This window comes from Echiichthys vipera (genome assembly GCF_963691815.1).
Source record: "Echiichthys vipera genome assembly, chromosome: 13".
NCBI classification, from domain to species: Eukaryota; Metazoa; Chordata; class Actinopteri; order Perciformes; family Trachinidae; genus Echiichthys; species Echiichthys vipera.
Genome location: NC_139838.1, coordinates 14,625,097 through 14,646,589, shown reverse-complemented (window position 1 = coordinate 14,646,589; position 21,493 = coordinate 14,625,097). Strand labels below are relative to the sequence as shown.

The 21,493-nt window shown below is 40.7% G+C and overlaps 1 protein-coding gene across 1 annotated transcript; it reads left to right on the top strand.

Annotated features, from left to right (window-relative positions):
- The first annotated feature begins 11,259 nt into the window (after positions 1 to 11,259).
- On the top strand, positions 11,260 to 20,008 carry hepacam2 (HEPACAM family member 2). The gene is made up of 9 exons (XM_083925971.1): positions 11,260 to 11,389; positions 14,356 to 14,715; positions 14,792 to 15,079; positions 17,079 to 17,378; positions 18,684 to 18,809; positions 19,129 to 19,150; positions 19,256 to 19,290; positions 19,647 to 19,720; positions 19,838 to 20,008. The coding sequence occupies exons 1-9, from the start codon at positions 11,332 to 11,334 to the stop codon at positions 19,946 to 19,948; spliced, it is 1,374 nt and encodes a 457-aa protein (XP_083782097.1). The 5' UTR covers positions 11,260 to 11,331; the 3' UTR covers positions 19,949 to 20,008.
- Positions 20,009 to 21,493: the final 1,485 nt, after the last annotated feature.

Here is a 21,493-nt window from a genome sequence, read left to right as displayed (position 1 = left end):
TGATAAGGTTTTTTAGTCTCAAGCTAAGACGCATTTTCCTTATTTTAAGATCTTGATCTTGTTGTTTTTTTCTTGTTTTTTTTTTTTTACATCCGTGGCTAATTTGAAGTAATAAAATTGCTTGTAATCCTGAAGGACCACCTGCTACTGTTCAGCTGACTGACCAGCTTGTCCCACAATAACAACTGCGCCTGTAACCTCACTAGCTGAGCCTTGCTTGTTAACTGTAACCTCAGAAACCCAGAGGAAGGTTTCTTCTATCAGCATCTCTAAAGCTTACAGATAAACACATTGTATCATATTTGCTTAAATGTTTTACTATTAGCTGTTTTTCTCTGCTTTTTACTTTCTGTGCTAAACCAAGCTAACCCAACATGGGGACCCTTTCATCCAACTCTGTGCAAAAATGCTATTTTGATTATATATATAAAAAAAAATGTTTTATTGTCTACAGTATTATAAATAAGGCTGATGACAGCCAGTCTTCTGACTTTTTCAGGGCAGATGGGTGAAACTTCATCAAACAGACAGCGGTTTAAAGCTTACGCAGCCCCTTTGAAGGCCCCAATCAACAAGTGTCAGTTTAGGGTCACCTGGTAAGCCAAGGCTGCCTGCGTCCTCCTGTTGCAGGCGGAATATTCTGGAGAGACTGGTGAGTGAACCTCTGGTGCCTGGCTGCTGTTCATTAAGAGTATTAATGATTAACTGAGAGTGCTATTGTCCCCTCGGGCCCAGCTGTCCCTCCTCCGCCGTTGATCCACTCTGATGCCTCTGGGCCACTAAACTGACTCCATTCATGTGCTAAAGTGACAGCTGCTCCTCACATTCCGCAGAAAATTAACTGCAGACGCAAGGGGGGGGGCAGGCTGAAAGCAAATGAATAATATTTGACAGATTTCTTTTGTTTTTTTCAAGGAATGGACTGGCGATTAAAGGGTGGATCGGAAGGATTATTTTAAGCCTGCGTGTGGTAATAGTTAAAGAAGTGGAAGGTGTGTGTTTGTGTGTGTGTGTGTGTGTGTGTGTGTATGTGTGTGTGTGTGTGTGTGTGTGTGTGTGTGTGTGTGTGTGTGTGTGTGCCGGGATGTGAATCAAATGAACTCAGCAACTTTATTGCTGAGATGAAAGCAGTCACGCAGTGTGTATGTGACCAATTAAAGATGGAATCTGTAAAAAAAAAAATCCAGAATCAGAGTCAAAGGATGTAGGCTGAGTTATTTTGTCACCCGCTAAATGTTTTTTTTTTTTGTCATTCCTAAAGAGTAGCTCCTAATTATTATATTTGAGTGCAAGAAATAAAAGTTGGAAAGCACTTTGACTCGGACTTGAAGGTTGGACGAAATATCGTTAAGGCAACATATGGTATCACTTCCTTTTTGCGCTACATTATCGATTCACTGGCGCTTAATATCGAATTTAGAAATGTGTATTTTTGCAGGTTTTTTTCTGTAAAATTAAAGGTTGAATATGCAGAATCTTTATTAAAATCTATATTTAAAAAAATACACCCACAGGGCTTTTTGAGGGGTTTGAAGATGACTTTCTGTCACATTCTTTTTACATTGTACCAGCCAATAGTGGTCGGCATTGCGGGTTGCCTGGGTTTTCTGTTGTTCGGCGCAGCTAACGTAACTGTAGTCTGACACTGGGTGAAATGGATTTTGCCAATCCTGCAGTTGCGTTATTTGTCCCAGCAGCTGAGTGACTTTCCTGTTTACTTAACTGTAATGGCTAACAGTAACTGTCAGTCAAGTTTGCCTGAGGGGATGAGTTCAAACGGACTCAAACAGACTGCAGTCTCCTGTAGGCTACTGGACCGGGTCTGACGAACATGGCAACCCGAGTGATGGGATTATTTTTTGTTGTTGCGACTTCGATCTTGAGACACTAGATGGCGGTGTTCTGCTCGTTCTCCATATATTTGAACGTTAACGTTACACAAATTGAAAAGCTTTTATTAGCCAGGTTATGGCTAATTTACACTGGAATTACAATGCACATGACATGGACAAGTAGTCAGTGTGTGTTAAAGAGGCACTAAGCAAGGCAAGTAATACAGTGAATAAATACATAATTCTTGCTTTTTGCTTTTTAAGGGTTATTTTTTCTTTTTCAGTTACACAGATATTGTGATGTATCACAAATGATTGTCTTGTAATGTATAGAGTATTGCAGAATGTGCTGTATCGTGATACAATCATTATACTGGGCAAGTTACTGTGATAATATCTTATCTCAAGCTACTATTTGATTCCCACCGTTGCTCTTGAAAGGTGCTGCGGGGGGGAAAAAATGAATAAATTTGCACATACTTCACTGGCATTTTTGCAAAAGGAACAATGAACAATATAAGCTATAACCTGTTTTATCCTGTATTGCTTTATAACATCTGCAGTAAAGATATCAAAGTTGGTTTATCTTTCCGCAGAGAAAGGGCTTTAATTGGAGCTTAAAGGGCGCCGCTGGTGTTTCATCTACAGCTCTTATATTGTGAAGTATTGTTATTGTTTCACCTGGAAACAGTTATGCCATCTTGTCTGTAATCAGTTGAGTGGTCACAGATACTGCGTGTGAATGCTGTGGGTGTAATAGGACTGTGTTACTGAGCATGAACATATGGTCTTACTGTCCCCTTTCCTTTTATTTTAACCTCCTGGAGACAGGTGGGATCTAATTACTGGTAACACGATGGTTGTTTTCCACATCACTTTTAATTACAGGTTTTTTTTCCTGTCATTGTTTATGTTTTTTGCTAAAGTAAACATGAACTTTACTGTACATTCCTGAGTTTGCGTTACTGGATGTACACAAGGGTGGACAAAAGAGCAGAAAACACCGTAACACAAAACAATATTATAACTGTATAATAATTTGTTTTTTTGCTCAACGTGTTGGAGGTGTTGATACAACTGAGTGGATGTTTTTGAGGCTGTAGTTTGCAGTGTTGCTAAGTATTCTTCTCTCGTACTGTGGGTGAGGGTCCACTTATGTTCCTCTTTGCTGTATTTGCAGTATGTCAACATGAATTTTCCTCTTGCCACATTAGTGACTGATGCACCACCTGCAACTTCAGACAGCGACTAAACTTTTCTTCAAATCTCACTTGTTATTGTCAGACCCTCTGTTATAGCTGATGTGCTTATTGGTTCAGAATAATATGACTCATCTGCTTTTTAAAGTGTGATTTACTGAAGTCACACAGTTATGTAATGTAACAAAGAGAGACAGCTCTCTCCTTCCTCGGGTCTGATTGAACAGTTAACAGGATATTTGACCAACAGATTAAGGACAAACTATGCCCAATCCTGGAAAAAGCTGTCAAGACGCGTTCTCACATACTGGAAATACTCAGTTTGGTGTAGTCGAGGTGAGGTGCCGGGGGTAGAGTGTGCAGGAGGCTAGACATAACATAGATTACATGGCAGTCTCTTGCTGTTCCTTAAATTTATGTGACGATTTCTGCATTGGCCCCTCACCATCAGGAGTTGCACTGCGTCTATAGAATACATTTTTTAATAGTGTCTTCATGTAATTGAGTTTTTTTGCTAATTGATCCTCAGATGTTTGTTTTCCTTTGGTCTCACGCAAGCCGCATGATAGAAATGTTGTCGTCACGCCAAATTTAATGTCAGGACCTACTGATTTAGACATTTGCATTCTCACCTACAGCTCTTCTGGATAATTTCTAGATAAATTCAGTGTTACAGTGCATGTGTGAATGTGACTTATTACCCCCCCCCCCCCCCCTTTCTCACAACTGATCTAATCTCTGCCTATCCTTCCTTACTCAAAATCTGTATTGATACATCTGTAATGGTTGAAATGGGAAAATCCACTATCTGGATGGTAAATACGTAGCGCGAGCCAACAACATGTTAGGTTTGTTTAGCATAAAGAAAAAGGCACCTCTAAAGCACACTAATTAACATACAACTCCTTTAATCTCTACAGAAAACCCAGCAATAATAAAAGAAACAATTGTGAGTGTGGAGCTACGGAGGTTTAGTGACGTATTTGAGTGGGAGAACGGGTATTTCTGCATCTGTGCACACTGTATTTGTTAAGTTACACACACACACACACACACACACACATACACACACACCTCTTTCCCAAAACTCACAGAACATGACTACCAATTAATTTCCATTTTCCTTGGAACGACACTCAACAAACAGGTCACCCTGGCTTGTTTTACTTTACACCTTACTGATTATATTGCCACTGCGGGTGGTTCAGGGTATCACATCTAAATACCTTCAAACAAAGCAATGCCTCCATTTAAGATACCAGCTGTTCAGCCACCCCTATCAATACATCTCTCTTTTTTTGACAGGAACTATGTAAGCTCATACTTCTACGGTGAGAAATATTTTACCATGACACCTCTGGGGAGGGAGAGAGACCACCAGATGTTGGGTATCGCAGCGGGGGAAGCGGGATGCAGCATTACGTTGAATATTTTTGATATTTGATAGGAGTCCTGTACACTACACATGAGCAGCCACAGGCTTGTGTCGAGTGATGATAAACATTAGCACCTTCTATGACAGGAGAGAGGCCAATGAGGTGGTCTCTGTTGGAGCAAAGTTGTTTGTGTGTGTGTGTGGGTGTTTGTGCGTGTGTGTGTGTGTGTGTGTGTGTTTGTGTGTGTGTGTGTGTGTGTGTGTTGGGGGGCCGGGTGTTTTGACTCCTACCTCCCATGGCAATTCCATAATACAAAACTGGGCTTTCAGGAAATTAAAGGATACTTGGTGCTTGTGTCGGGACATTATGTTGCAGAATGTCACCTTTTTTCCTCTCAGGTTACTTGAGGCTGTTACTTAGCCAGTGAGGCCGGTCCTATAAGGTTAATATATATAGGCCTACCCTTTTACCTCTGATTGGTTCAAGCGTAGTGTTGTTTTCCTTCATCATGCGCTTTATGACTGTTTGAAGCAAAGACGACAAGCACAGACCTGAGCAAAGGGAGTACTGCCTTTCAGCCTGGGATTGTGGTCTGTCTTAACAGCCAACGGTTTGCTGCTGCAGGGAACATAGAGGTAGTTGTGTCCATTTTGACTCTGTATGCATGTACGTGCACCCACCCACCCACAAACACACACACACACACACACACACACACACACACACACACACACACAACGAAATGCTGCTGGGGAATTCATTAAAAAGTCACAAGTGTAATAGAATAACTGTGAACTTTCATTTCTCTGGTTTTGTAAATATACCCTTCGTACTGCAGAGACATTTAACTTAGTTGTGTCTGGAGTAGACACTTTGCATGCTTTAAGTCTAGAAACAATTTTTCTTCCCCCCAGTGTGACATACATCTAAAAAAAAGAAGAAAAGAAAATCGCCCATTCAGAGTAGGAATCTTTGATTTTAAATCTTTCTAAGGAACTCTAGACTGGAGAACAGGAAACAAGATAATACGTCTGTGTGCACATGGGTGTCAACTATGTAAACACAACTGTTGAGGAAAGTTTCTTATCAGCGCTACACCTGCCATTGACAGATACCGTGTCACATGTGCTGCACTGGAGTGTACACCTTATGTTATGAGTTATTTATGTAAGGAATTTAAATCAAGCATGTGCTCAATAATATTCATGCTCTGTCTTTCGAATTAAGAAACCAATTAATCCACCCAGAGATTAGGCAATGACAGTAGGGGAAAAAATGACACACATTACTGGGTAACAATGCAGCTATGTTGCTATAGGCTACATTTAAATTGAGCTCTGGGCTGTGGGTGTGTTTCGAGCACACAATGTCTTTGACTGGAAGCAGAAGAGGATCTGGGTTGCAGGCAGCAGGATTTGACATCAGCCTATTTCCTGTCATTGACTGCGGGTCACATGGCGAGTGCGTGGGCGCGAGATAGTGGAATGCATTAAAGGGTTAGGCTCTTGCTACCACACACAACACACACACACACACACACACACACACACACACACACACACACACACACACACACACACACACACACACACACACACACACACACAGCAGTACTTGCAACTTAAAGGAAGTCATTAAAACATGATGCTTGTAGATGCACAGGTTTGCTTTGGGGCACACTTGCATGATACACACTCACACGCAAACAAAATGACACACAAAGAATCACATTGACCCGACTCATGTGCCCTGGGTCAAACACTCGGTTCAGGAAGTCAAGGTGCTATCTAGGCAACAACAGTCAGATCCAGAGAAAGATATTTGGGTTTAACAGTGCAGCAGTAAAATAAGTGCTGTTCACATGCGAGCATGAGGGGAAAACATGCGCCTACATCCACCCACACACATGCACGCACACACACTGTACAGCGTGTGTGTCCAGCATTCTGTTTCCCACTGTTATAAATCTCTCTGTGTGAATGAAATGTTGTCATCCAATCAAATCACTCACAGGCCGTGCAGACATCCCCGCCCCTTTTCTTTGCTTCCTCTCCTACTCTCTCTCTCTCTTTCAGCTAAAGACTAACATTTCTACGCATGCATTTCAAGTTGTCATCTAAGGCATGACATCCTCTTATCAACAACCTCAAAGGCTCATCTGTACGCCCATGCTTCTCAGTTTGGTCGCACAGTAATTGATTTCATTCTGGAAAGTGAGTGATTGCTTTTCCCGTGAACTATTTAACATAATTTGACGTGGTGGTAAATGTAGGTGACTGTCACAGATGTGTTCATCCTGCACTTCAACGCCCCACAAAATCGAGGGACATTTAAAGGCCCCATATTGTCTTTTTGTTTATTATAAAGCAGATTAAGGCGTTAAATAAATAACGTGAAGGTATCAAAACACTCAGTCCACACATAAATGCACACAGCTGTGATGTCACATCTACATAGGTAGAAAGTGGTCATTCACTGGTTGATGTGATGCCGATGAGACACCGGGAGCACAGATGTAGAAGATCCAGAAACACTGACCAATCAGAGCAGACTGGGCTTAAAGAGACAGGTGCTAAAACGGGGCATTTCAGACTGAGGGTGAAGACAGACAGACAGACAGACAGTATAAGAAAAATAATGTTGTTTTTTTTACATTAAAGTCAAAATAAAAACATCAACCTGAAAATTTGCATAATACTGGACCTTTAAAACGTAACAACACAGCTACAGTTATACTTACACATTTCTATGAATTAGGACAGAAATATGTATGGGAGCCCAAAGTATATCACAGTAGGCCACTGACACCCTTCGTGGCCCCACTGTAACGACTGCTCCAGGCACACACACACACACACACACACACACACACACACACACACACACACACACACACACACACACACACACACACACACACACACACACACACACACACACACACACACACATATGCACATGCACATGTGTGCCAATAGTGCGGCCTTGATGTGGGCTGGTGTGCTGTGTCTGCTCTCAGTGTCTGCAGCTGGAGGCCAAGTTTGCTATGAGGAAAGGACAAATCAAAGAGTAGAAGAGGAAGGATCCAAAAGAAAAGAAGAAGAAGAAGAAGAAGAAGAAGAAGAAGAAGAAGAAGAAAAATATATTGTTGTACAGTGGAGAAGACAGATACAGGGGTTCACAGGGGGTTTGGAGAGAAAATATGATCAAGGGGAGCAAAAAGAGTAGAGGAGGAGTTTAAGTTGTAATAAGTCATCAAGAGTAAGGAGCATAAGAAAATATGATGGAGATGAGGTGGAAGAGTAGCAGGCAGCGGGAGGCAAACTGTCGAGTTGTGGTGAAGTGAGGCAACAGTCACAGACGTGGGCTGGGAGGCTGAAAATGGAAAATGTGACATAGGCCCCCATTTGAGGTTGTGTGTGTGCGTGCCTCTCAGCTGCTGTGTCCTGGTTTTTGGTTGGGCAGTCCAAAGCGACCATAACAGGCCATACCATACTGTAACATAACTAATACATAACATAATATCTGGGTCGTGGGGGAGCTGGAGCTGACATCGGGGTACACCCTGGACAGGACGGCAGTCTACCGCAGGGCACATAGAGACAAACAGAGACAGACAACCATTCACTTACGGTGTGAGTCAATTAACCTAACACCTGCATGTCTTTGGACTGTGGGAGGAAGCCGGAGAACCCGGAGAAAACCCACGCAGACAACATGCAAACTCCACACAGAAGGGCCAGGATTCAAACCAGGAACCCTCTTGCTGTTAGGCGACAGTGCTAACCACCACACCACCATGCCTCCCTGAAGGTCAAACCAGATTGCTAAAATATGTCAGATAGCTTGTGTCATTCACAAAAATATAAGAGGAAGAGCCCGGACAGGGATTGCAAATTCTCACTGGGCAGACGTGTGTGACTGAACATCCAAACGGCTATCAAGAAATTTGTGTGTCAAATGTTAGCTATAGATAGATCTACTTCTCTAACCCATCGGCCACCACAGCGGATGTCATGTCAAAATGTCACAGTGTAAACCATATTATCCTTACCCAGCCACCAGCTCTGTATATCTTTCTCAATATCCCCCAGTCTTGTAGCAATATGTTGTTCCCTTTTGAATAAATAAAATATTACCATTTTTCATGTGCTGTGACGCTGCTGCCAGTGGTCTTAACTGAAGATAGAGGGATAATCTTGAATTCTGAATCCACCCAGAGGAAGGGAATCATATGATGGGGATATAACATATCTTTGATGTCCTGTAAAAACCACGGCTATCCAAAAGCACTTTGTGTTTTCTGTTTTCAGTGCAGCTTGCAGATAAAACAATGTTGTCTTACGTATATGGTGTATTTAGCTTTAGATGTGAGAGGATTTTCACAACCCACAAAGGATCACTCAATCCTTCATTTTATTTGAAAAAAAATCACCATATTTGGAGCTATATGGTTTTCACATGATGACAACAAAAACATTTTTAACAGCATAATCATACTGTATTATTATTCGTCTTATGTCTTAGTATCTCATTTTTTTTTGTGTGTGATTTCTTTCTTATACATATTTATGAGTACTGTCGGAGGAACCCTGAGACCCAAGATTTTGATGTACACCGACTGTTTTCGTAATTGTTGTGAATTTGATAATAAATCTATTAAAACTCTAACACGTGTGGCAATACAAGGAAAATCACATGTTATGCTAACAAATCACAATTAGTTTTTTGATATTTTCTAAACTTTACAAGTAGTTAGAGTTTGATTAACAAGTACAAAGTAACTCTCAAACCTACTGTAAACTGCAGCTCACTTTAGAAGTCCTTTGGCAGACTTTGTCTAATACATGATGCACTGACCCCATCTAAAGGTGAAGAGGGAACTTGCAGGTTCTGTGGCGAGAGCCTGCTTCATCAAGTGATGGCAACAGAAAATACTATGACATGTTTTTAATGGTAGAATATTACCTTTAAAGTCACCCTCCACTCAATAATATGTATTTCTTCTAGTTCCTGTTTGGGGATTTACTGTACAGAAAGATGTAAATGCAGAGTTTGACACTGGAAGGCTGCTTTCACATTCATCTACTGAAAGTAAAACGTTTCTCTGTGGCACTGAAAATCTGATTATGAGTGGTGGGACTATATGAGTGTGGTTTGTGACATCACAAATGGTTTGGAAGTGAATCCCGATCCAATATTTAACTTATATTAAGTTTGATGTGGAAACTTGAAGCCTCCAGTGCACATACACTGAGAGTGGACTTTAGAGTGAAGTAGGAGACATCTTTTTCTCAACAGTTCAACTTCTTAAATTAACCATATTTACATTCATAGATTCTGGATTTGTAACGAGCGAGAACAAATTATTATTCAAATTAGAGTATTTTTATACATCTTAAAACATGTCTCGAGGGGATTTTTAAACATAACATATATTGTATATTCATTTTGTTTAAAGCTTTTAACTGTAAACATTTGGACTGCATTCATTTTCTAGTTGAATTTGTTGAACGTAGATCAAAATGCCCCCCCCCCCAACATGAATAGATGACACCCTCACTCAAATTTGCCAGATCATGTGTTCTGGTTAACAAATACGGTATTGATGAAACAAAACCTCCGCTTTATCAAGTTTCTCAGCAAATGCAGAGAATATAATCAGTGTATTTAATGGTGCTATCACCAAAGTAGGCACTCATTTACACAACCTACAATGGCCTAATTCATTCACTGTGTGCAGTTCGGTCCCAAGTTTGACCGCATCCTTTCAGAGGACGAACACGCAGGAAGAAAACTACTGTACTGAACAAGTCACTGAGGAGACATAGTGAGCGTTTAAGTGTTTACCATGTGACTATTTTGTATCTGCTGTGTGCACTTTGAGACAAACCTTTGACTGGGTATGATTTCACTAAACATATGCGGTATATCTGTAGCACAGATTACAACGTGAGATAATAGAAAAGACACTTTCCTCAAAGGAAAATGAATTGAAGTCTTTTATAGACTTGTGCCTAAAATAAAACAGACATTGGTTTTGGCACAACCAAGTCTTTGTTTTGCAGAAATGCAGACAACTAGACAAGGATTAACAACAGATTTCTCTCTCTATCATGGAATAATGTTTCCTCCACAATGACTCCCCGAGGGCTGAAAAATAATATAAAAATGACGTCAGTCTCTCTGGTCTTGATGAGTCCGTATCTTGAAGACATTTGAAAGGTCAGTGCATACGTGTGTCAGTGTCAGAACAATACTCCCTGGTTTTACCCTCTTTTTTTTTCAATCTTATATTTTCTTGACTACATTCATTATTGACAGAATAGCTGATGGCTCTAAAACTTAACTAAAATGAGAGACGTTAATGGTTAAAAGCTCTGTTTGCCCGCTATTTCTTAGTTTCACAGCCTGAGGGGAAGCAACCGACAGCTGGTGTATTATAATGTATAGACTCAACTATCCTTTTATAGTTTTATGTCTCAGTTTCTCTTTGACGGAGTGAAATCCTCAGCCTTAGGGCAGGTGTGTGTGTGTGTGTGTGTGTGTGTGTGTGTGTGTGTGTGTGTGTGTGTGTGTGTGTGTGTGTGTGTGTGTGTGTGTGTGTGTGTGTGTGTGTGTGTGTGTGTGTGTGTGTGTGTGTGTGTGTGTGTGTGTGTGTGAAGACCATGCTGTGCATGTCTCTCTGCCAGGTGGACGTCTTCTTCCTTCTGGTGTCACATGGGAGGGGCCTGGCTCCATGTAGGCTAAAGCTAGCTCCTCTTATTTCCCTGGCAAATGTTGTCACCACAACCAGTCACATTTCTGTCCTCTGCCTCCTCCTCCACCTCTTTCTCTTCCACTCCTCTCCTCCTTCCTACATCCCTCACTCCCTGCCTGCCTGCCTGTCAGAAGTCCACACATATCCCTAGAGGATAAGATGCCATGGAGGCCACAGGAAGATCAGCACTTTACGTCTGCGCTGTTCTCTTCATCCTAACAGGTGAGTTGCCCGAAGAGGGATGTTTTGCTCGAGTTTGTCTGTGTTGTGTTGGTGCAGCTATGGCAATAGCTGTGGTTGCTGTGTTATGTCTGGTTGGCAGGGTAAATGTGAGGGTAAGTTGAGGGAGTTTTTTTTTTTGTGGTGCACAGTAACAAAGTGTTCACATGTGAAAATCCTTTTTTCTTGAAACTGGGCTGCAAAAATGTAATAAACCGTTCAGTGAATTCAAGCACAATCGTGTGTTGTTTTTAACAATAATTTAAAAAAAGTTAAACTCAGCTTCTTAATACTGAACATTTCGGGCAATACAGAAGTTGGTCAATGAGTTCACTTGGAAGTATCTCAATCTTTTTCAGCTTATTTCAATGTAAGTTTGATTCTTCAATCAGAGTCTGTCTTCGTTTGTTTTGCATGTCCTTTCCATAGTCATCACCGTGTGACTTTACAGCATTTCTACTTTTGTCGGCTGTAAGTGCAGATATTAGGAAGATGTCAGTGGAAAGGAGAAATGACCTATGGCCACAGTGACTCAGATATGTGTGATAACAGACATGTACCAGTAACCCTCATGTGACCAGATGCATCTAACACAAAAGTCCCTAAAACATGGGCTCACCTGCTGTGTTTGTATGGTCAACGCTCCTTGAGTAGCACTATTTGTCTTATCTGAAAGAGGACAGAAGATGGTGGCGTTTGTACACGCACCGGGAGACTTTATTTAGTATCCAAACAACTCAGTTGTGTGTGTGAGGGTGATAAGAGGCAGGTGCTTGTGAGTCTCTACACAATAGTTGTTTGAATGTGTGTGTGTGTGTGTGTGTGTGTGTGTTTGTGTGTGTGTGTGTGTATGTGTGTGTGTCCACTAAATGAAGATATCCTCTCACCTCATTGTCACTGTAATCTCCTTGGTATCACCACAACAATATCCGCTTTGTTTTGGGGACAACAGTGAAGGAGCGGGCTCGGCACACTTCTCCTCATTCTGCCTTTTCACTGGATCTCAGCAGGTGTAAACACAGGCACACTCCTGCTACTGACAACACACACACACACACACACACACACACACACACACACACACACACACACACACACACACACACACACACACACACACACACACACAGAAAATGGCCTGCAGGCCTTTAAGAGTGGAACGTGTCAATGGGGTGTCTGCATTATTTAGGACATCACACGAAACACACAGTGGATCTATTGTGATGAGCAACATGGGCAGCAGTCTCCAGGGACCTGGCTGACACCAGCTGGACGTCCCCAAGGTATGGACAGGGCAGGGGTGGGTGACAAAGAAAAAAAAAGAGATTGGAGAAACATGGCTTTAGAAGCAGAGAACAAAGCTCACTTCTGAGTTTCCCCCTATTTTCATTCAGGATTTTATTGCATGAGATGTAACACATGTAAAGTAAATGAAGTGAAATCGTATAAATGAGCAGTCTTTCGTGAATATTTTCCAACCCCATCTGAGTTCTTTAATGCTGAAACAGCGAAGACACACAGCCAGAAGTGAGACAAAGGGACACAAGTTAGAGAAAAAGTGAGAGGTTTTTAGTGAGTTTGTTTCACAGTAACTGCCTACTCACATGCTGTCGCTTATTTCAACCTGGCATCCAAACTCACTGTCGCTCACTTTTTAACTTCAAACTGTCAAAATATATTTCGAAAGGGAAGTCTGAAGTTGTCAAAAACTTCCTTTCAAGTGATACTATCATTAGCTCTGATATGATATTAAAGATCCATAGATAAGGTATGGAAGATAGAAAAAAATGATAGGCAGGATTATTTCAGATGTATGTCATACTGAGAAAGTGTTTCAAAGCCTCCAGTTGAAATGACAATAGCGGCTGAAAAACAACCATAACTCCTCATATTATTGGTATTTCTTCCCCCAAGTTGTTTCCAGCTGGTTAACGACGAATAAACTACCATGGTAACTAGCCAGCAACAGCAAGGTGCAATCGATCAATGGTTATCTTGTTACTTCAGACAGCCCAAGTGTTTGTTTTGTGAGTTGGGATCTAAGAGACAGGCCTTGTCCTTGTCTGACAACAATGACACTCTAGTGAGCTGGGTCAATATTAACTCACTACGGTTTCAGGACCTGGGCAGTTTGAAGACTAGGATATAGATGATGAGTTTGACACAGCAGACCTAGGTTCATAGTTAAATGAAACTATCCCTGTTTTGCTTTCATATCGATATTGATATACGGTGATGCATGATACAGAAAATGTATGCGGAATTTGTTTGTGACAAAGTTTCCAACTAATTTTTAATCACAAATGGCTGACATTTGTAAATTTGGACTACAATATCTTTTAAAACAATAACACAATATGATCATATAATCATGGCAATGCAAGTCGATAAATCCTTATTAATTGCCATGCCCTGACACTGAATGCCATGAAGCAGCATTGATATGTGCCATATGTTTCATCCAGATTGAACCGGCCGCTGAACATGATGTAGCATTTAGCAGCTAACAGACAGATATTTCCCTCAGGAGTTGGTGGAGATTAAAACAGAGCTAAAGGAGAGTGAACTCCAAATGAATGATAATTTTGCTGGATCTGTGAATAGGTAACTGTTTGCTTACACATAAGCCTAATCAAGGCAGGAAACCCTACCAGAACAAGCTGCTCACCCACACAAAAATGATTATACAAGATGGGTTTAATGAGGAAATCTGAATAAATCTTTTGATTAATATTAAGTATGGGATATAAATTACCTAAGTCTTGGTCTCCAGATCCATATTTTGAATTACAGGGGAAAATGAAGGGAACTAACTAAGTAACTAACAAACACTCTAGACATGAAAGCACAGAGTGTGTTCACCCTAAAATGACCCAGTTATTAAGTTCACCCTACAGCGATTGTGCAATAATTCTCCTGTTTCCCTCCTTCTCCTCCTCTTCCTTTTCCTGCCGACTCCTCCAACCCAGAAGTCAACTCTGAGCTCATCCACGTCCCTTCATCGGTCCATCATGGTATCGAAGGGAAGTCCGTGCTCCTGTCTGTTGAGACCCGCTTCCCACTGGATGACGTTGAGATCCAGGGAACTTGGTCCCACACGAGGCCGAGCGGCACCAGAACCACATTGGTGACATTTACCAAAGAGGCCACAATCACTGACATGATGTACCGCAACCACCTTCTCTTTAGAGAACCCAACGTGTCTTTGCTAATCCGAAAATTAAACCAGGATGATGAGGGGGATTACCACTTGAACCTCAACATAGCATTTCATAACAAAACAGGACTGGTCATCAAGGAGAAGAGAACCGTGCATGTAACAGTGGACGGTGAGTGTTTTCCTATCACGTCACAGTGACCAGTTTGATTTGATTGATCCTTACTTCTATTTGTTTATTTTCTCAGTCCCTGTATCCACCCCTGTCATTGAGAAGAGACCATCATATGCAGTTGTTGAGGACAAGGGAAACGTAACCTGGACTTGTTCTGTCGAGAGAGGAACAAGGGTTGTGTTCCAGTGGCTTAGGGACAATGTTGAACTCAGTCCTAGTGACAGATACCTCTTCTCCCAAGACAACTCTACATTGTTTATCAGTCCTGTGAGGAAAGAGGACAAGGGCATTTACCACTGTGTGGCCAGCAATGCTGTCAGCCAGGGCCGGCACAGCAAGGCCGTGGAACTCAGTGTCTATTGTGAGTAGATATATCCATCTGTATTTTCCTTTTCCTTCGCTGTCCTTGCACCAACACCACCTAAAACTGAAGACCTTGCTTCTATTTAGCTCATGGAGAATTGAAATGTGATTCATTTCCTGTGAGAATGAAATCTTCAGTGTTTTATGATATAAGGAGATAGATGTTGATGTCTCACAAGCTGTTTCATTATAAGAACTGTGGACAATGTCCAACGAACCAGCTGTGGACATTGTCCGAAGTTGTCCTCTCACACATGTACAACACAACAGGAGATTGTCCATGTCATTCTGTTTGATTTAGGCGAAGGGTGATGCCAGGGTAGAGTGTGTAGGAGGCAGGACATGCCAGTGATTTCATTACAATAATGTGACTTGTTGGTGCTCATGGAGGAATTTTTGTGTCTCTGTAAATCATAAATAAGTCATAGAGTTTGGTCTAGACCTACTCTATATGTAAAGTGTCTTGAGATATAGCTTCTCAAGCTCAGAAAGTCCGGCATTACAAAATGCTGCTCAGTCTTGATCACTTTTGTTCATGTAAAAGCTGCTGCTATGAACACCAGAAATTACGAAATTACAGAAAAAAACAAGTCCTGGTCCATAATTTCCGGCTAATATTACAGATCTGGTATCAAATTGTGTTTTATCTCCCTGCTGCCAAAATCTTGGCATGGCAGGTGTGATCTTCATTTTGCAAGCTGTTGTTAACTTGTATTTCAGCAGGAGAAACCTCAATGAAACCAAACGGAGAGAAATACCATAAAGACGACAATGCAGACAAAATAAGTCAATTAGAGATGTCGTGTCTTACACATAGAAGTCTTTTTAATTTGGCACTCAGTGGAGCCAGATATTTTAACTTTACATGGCCAGAATAGCCTGCAAAATTCATACACTACATAGAATATATCTTTTTTTGTTTTTGCCCTCTCATTGCACTGTATTAGGTCATATGTAAATGTCTGAGAACAGACTACTATGACAACTGAAACTGTCAGACTGTTATAGGTATTTGCATGGGAGCAGACTTATCTCACAGAGACGCTCTGTTCCTCTTTAAAGTGTGTAGATACACTAATAAACTGCTAATCTGAGGTTGCACCCAGAACCCGTAAAATCATTCAATGATTTCATTTGAATGTGTTGTAATTTTCCCACAAAAACGCATGTTTCTGTATTGACGGGACATAAAGTTGATGAAGTTCATTTGAGTGCCATCATTTGTTCCCACCCTTCAGTCAGTCTGCTCAAACGGTGTGTAAGTCAATAACATGGCACAGAGAACTGCAGCACCATGTAGCACTGCCATCATTTCTGTTTGCATAGACAGATCATGTTTGTACTGCGGAAAGCAAGGATCCAGTACTACCAGTTAAAATACCTCCCTCAGTTTTACCATGTTCAGTTTCAGTACTTATGTTCATGTATAACTCACAACGACTATGCCATATTTCCAGTCTGAATCAAGTCACATATACATTAAAACTGATTGATGTTACTTACTTTTATTATTGTCAAGTCTATCTTAACAGACATAAGATAGAAATCTTACTCAAATACATGGTTTAAATATAGAGAGACATTCTGCCAATGTTAAGATGAATCTTTTATGGTTATGATAAAATATCATGACATTGTTTCTTGAAATTAAACTGTACCATATTAAAATAAAATCGACTCTAATATAACAAAAAACATTTCTTTAGTGGTTCAGTTGTCCTCATAAGTAAAAGTTGTTATAATGTCTCCCCTGGAGCTGTTTTGTTGGTTAAGTTTACTTGTTCAAGGGCAAGCACGACTCTTTCACTTCTCCACCTGGAATTATCCTGCTAGACTGTGGATTGAACCTATGACCCTGTTTATACATTTACTTTGACCGTTGCTGCATCATGATGCATTAAGAGGAGACAATTCCTAGAAAAATAATCACTCTGTATAATAAGCACCATATGAGCAGCAAACTGTCATGTTTCCCTGACTCACTCTTGCCCCTGCAGATGGGCCCTACAACCTGGAGGTGAACTCAGGCCAGGGCCTGCGGACAGGAGAAGTGTTCACCATCAACCCTGGAGAGCTGGTCTTCTTTGAATGCCAGGCTGACTCCAACCCGCCCAACAGCTATGTCTGGATCTCCAAGAGCCGCAACTCCACCCAGGTCATCACTGAGGGCCCGCGGCTGGAGGTGCGCTCCTATAGACTGGCCCAGGCTGAAGAGTACCTGTGCCGCGCCTTCAACAACGTGACACAGAAGCAGGACGAGGCCCAGTTTACTCTGGTGGTGGCCAGCTTAGGAACAGGTGGGTAGAGGGTGGAACGTGGCAAGAAAGAGCAGAGCGTGGGTAGATTTTGGGAATCCTCTGAGATAAACACTCGGTAAACAGTGTGTCAGGCCAAAAGCAGAAGAGATTTACGGGCTATGAGAGGTATATCTTGACAATGACAAACATCATGGCCAGCCTTGGGAACTGTTGGGTCAATAAAATACTGTAGCTGAAGCAATGTGTGCACAACAGGTTAAAAATGAAACCAGGTTATGGATTTAACATGAAATACACACAGCTATTATGAAAGTGGCATTTTATCTCTGTTGCTAGGTTCAAGCCTGTATAAAAGTTCAGTGGCTGGGAAGGTAAACAGTAGCTAACAGCTGTTGTATTTGTTGACTAAGTTTTATAGCATGTGGAGTTTCTGTGTGCCGAATGCGACATTGATATGTTGTCTAGGTGATACCGAGAAAGGCTCGCTGATGGCTACTGATAATGCTGACTATGATTTGAAATGCTGTTTATTGAGTCAACAGAAGTCATGACAGCATCAATTTTTTATTGACATCAAAATCTCTTATGAACATTACCAAAGAACCTGAAGTCTAACCTTTTGGAGTAGTCATTCCAGCTGCTGTATGAGGCTGTATAGTGCATCCATGTGTTCCTCGGATTGGTCACATTTCCCAAGTTGGGAAGTTAATCCTCCGATTTTGCTGGGTTCATCGGCTTTAAGTTGTAATGTGGAAACAACGTGGAAACTACAAAGAAGATATATTTTATTGCTCAAAGCATTTAAACAACTTGTTGATTTGTTGCTTGCACCAACACATTCCCTAAAACCACTAAATATTGCTTTCGCTGACTTGTTATCCTGAGCAGGACATTGGTATACAATGCATGAACAAAGTCTCATACCATCAACCCAACTTTTACTTTTACTCACAGTACATACATAAAACAAAGGTCAGAAAGTATTGGGCAAATCCAATTTTTGACCTGATGATGACGCTAGAAGAAAAGTTATCACCCTCTGAATGTATCTTCTAGGGGAGAGCTCTTGGGTTTTAGTACTAAATTCTGCATCTAACAGTTGTCAAGATTTTTAAGGAAAACAACTCATTGTGGTGGTAGAAGAAAAAGTCAGGGAGACACTAAAGTCATTGGGATCATCCTATGGGAACCAGGAATGGCAGTACAAATGAAAATCCAACTACTATAATAGTTGTAGAGTTATTTCAGTCTGGACCAAAGTGGTGGACCAATCAACCAACATTGCCATAGAGTCAGCTTGGCGATGAGTGTTAATATCAGTGTCCCTCCTGTATTCATTTACAGGGAAAGAGAAGCAATCCCAGAAGGGCGGCCCTGTAACACCTCTGGCAGCCATTACGGTCTGCTCTTTGTTCGTCATCGGCTGTATGCTGCTGTTCTTCCTCAGGAGAACCTGCCATCCTAAGAGAGGTGAGATGTCTTACTCTGCAGATTTGACGGAGGAGTTTTTCTAGAGGTAGTTCTTGTTAATTCCTGAGTTCAGCCCTAACTGTGACTGCTGCAACCTGTTTAACATGTTCCATGTTTGAAATCTGCATGATAACACTAACGGCTTGCTGCACCAATATCTTACATATTGAGGTTAATACATGTAAATAACTTGCAAATGTCAAACTGAAGGGCAACTTATCTACTGCGTTTGTATATGTCAAGGTAATATTTAAAATATGTCATTTCGGTAATTTTGAATGATTATTTCCCTCTGTCTCTTTCTCTTGATTTTCAACAGTTCTTATGAGTATTTACAACAGGTAAGAGGCTTAAATGTGAAACCCATACAGACATTAACAGTAGTATTTTTATTATTAATAGTGTATATGCTTCAATTAAAAGCTTTACTTTTCTGTTTTTGGTAGACCGCTTTCCGAGCAGAAAAAACCACATCGTTCAGGTAAGCTACTGCTTGTTAACATCTGTTTTTCCCTGTTTATCAAGGACAAACACATTATAGAGTATGCATACATTATATGTACAAACAGTATGTGTTTACATCTTACATCATCATTTTCAGGGGATTATAGGGTTGAACAGAACATTTAACTTAAAGTAATTCCTAAAAAACTGGTTTGAAATAGGATTAGTCTAAAGAAGAAAAGTAAACAACATCAGGATGTCTCATTGATCACAACTGAAAGGCAGTTTTTGGTTAAATTACATTCATCAGGTCACTGTAAAGTTGAAATTAAAAATGGATATAAATAATATAACTAATGCACTGGTGTGACATTAAAGGCTGTGTATCAACAGGTCACGAGGACGCAACAGAAGATTTCGGCATCTACGAGTTTGTCTCCATACCTGGGAAAATGGAATCTGCACAGGTATTATACATGTTGTACATCGACATGGATTCAGTGATAACACTACAAGATTTGTAGCTTTTGTCTTTTGTTGAAAAAGTAAAAAAAAAAAAATGTTCATTTGCAACTGTCCCACAGGCATCATGCAGATCTCTGGCCCGCCTCGAGTCAGTTCAGGATATGCACACCACCATCTACGATGTGATCAGACATGTTCCTGAAACACCCAATCACAGTTTGCTGGAGTAAGCTGGAGAGTTGAGATGGAACTTACAGTCATTTTACTTGAAGACTCCTGAGTAGCTTTATTCTCTGTCATCAAAGCCTGAAACACTGATTTTGGGTGGCCTATTCTTTTTGCACAAGAGATGATAGAGACTTGTGTGAGTACACAAACTGATGGTGCACTGTTACTGTCCAGAGTTTGGACGGAGGTTAAATGACTTTTGCTGACATTATTGTGAGATGAAAGTGAAAGTATGCCTTTGAATGTTTGTTTTTTTAAAATGTGAAAGTAACAATTTTGTTCAGAAATGAAAATCACTTCAGGTTATATACAACCAAGCAAGTCTGTTGATATTATAAGGATTAAGGAAGGTTTTATTTGCCATTTGTATAATATCCTTAGAATTTAACATTCCCATCAATGAGAGTCTGTTTTGTGAGACAAGTGTTAAAATGAATGCATTTTCTTCTATAAAATATATTTAGGCTAATTGTAAATATTGTACATGGATTATAACTGCAGATACTTTATATATTATTCTATTTCTATGTTTTTCTCCAGTCTATTTATTCCCATAGAAACCCTTTACCCTGTTTCCACAAGTGTAGCATTTTTCTGCTCAACGTGAATATAATGAAATGCTGAAACAAGAAAAAAAGGATTAATGATTCATAAGATATTGTACAGTTTGCATTCACATGTTTGTTTTGTACTTTATTAAATATATAACTATTTACTATTCTGGGTCATTTTAAAATATGCATAATACCTTATTCTGTAATTTCTGCATTTGCACTTCTTTATGCATTTTTTATAGAACGGCAATAGCAGTCAGGACTTGAAATGAACACTTTCTCAATCACAGATCCTGAGGAAAAAATCCTCATAAATAACTGAAGCCAGTAAAGATGTCAGTTGTTCTGCTGCCTCACAGTCAGTCTTCGTCTGATGCCTTGGCTGTGATCTCTCTTCTCACAAGCGTTTGAGTTGTTGTTGTTGTCTCCAAATTGCTGCAGAGTGCTCGCTTCTCTCAGCTCTGTTGCATTGGTATGCTGTGTACCTGGCGTGATATGGAAACAGGCAGCAACAGACGGATGGTTCAGCATGTGGCATTGTGCCCTCCACCTGCTCCAGCTGATACCTTGTCACGAGTAGATAAAAATGTGTGCTTGCTTGTCTGTGTGTGTGTGTGTTTGTGTGTGTAAAAGAGAGGGAATGCAGCCCAGACACAAAGTCTTTTGTTAAGAAAATAGAGGTCAGAATTTATATGCAATCAGACTTCTGCACTTTTCTGTTCTTTTTCCCACCTCGACAACACAAACCGTTTACAGGCAGCAATCTGCTTTCCGCTGAGTCAGCTTATTACCAAAACATTGCGATGCCCCCATCGACTGACTTGTGCGGAGTGCTGCCTCCATAAAAATTTCTGTCAAATGGTGTAGCACAAAAATCCAAATACATAAGCTAATAGCTCTTGTGTGACTTTTAAGTGACTTTGAAAGTATCACTATATTCTACATTAATCCACAGAGAAATACACACAGCCTGTTTTCAGAAGCTGTGCCTTT

What these genes read in the sequence shown, in the direction of transcription:
- hepacam2 (XM_083925971.1), top strand. Translation starts at nt 11,332, where the DNA reads ATGGAGGCCACAGGAAGATCAGCACTTTACGTCTGCGCTGTTCTCTTC. An exon ending in CGTGGAACTCAGTGTCTATT is followed by an intron (nt 15,080 to 17,078) that starts GTGAGTAGATAT and finishes TTGCCCCTGCAG; the next exon opens with ATGGGCCCTACAACCTGGAG. An exon ending in CTTATGAGTATTTACAACAG is followed by an intron (nt 19,151 to 19,255) that starts GTAAGAGGCTTA and finishes TGTTTTTGGTAG; the next exon opens with ACCGCTTTCCGAGCAGAAAA.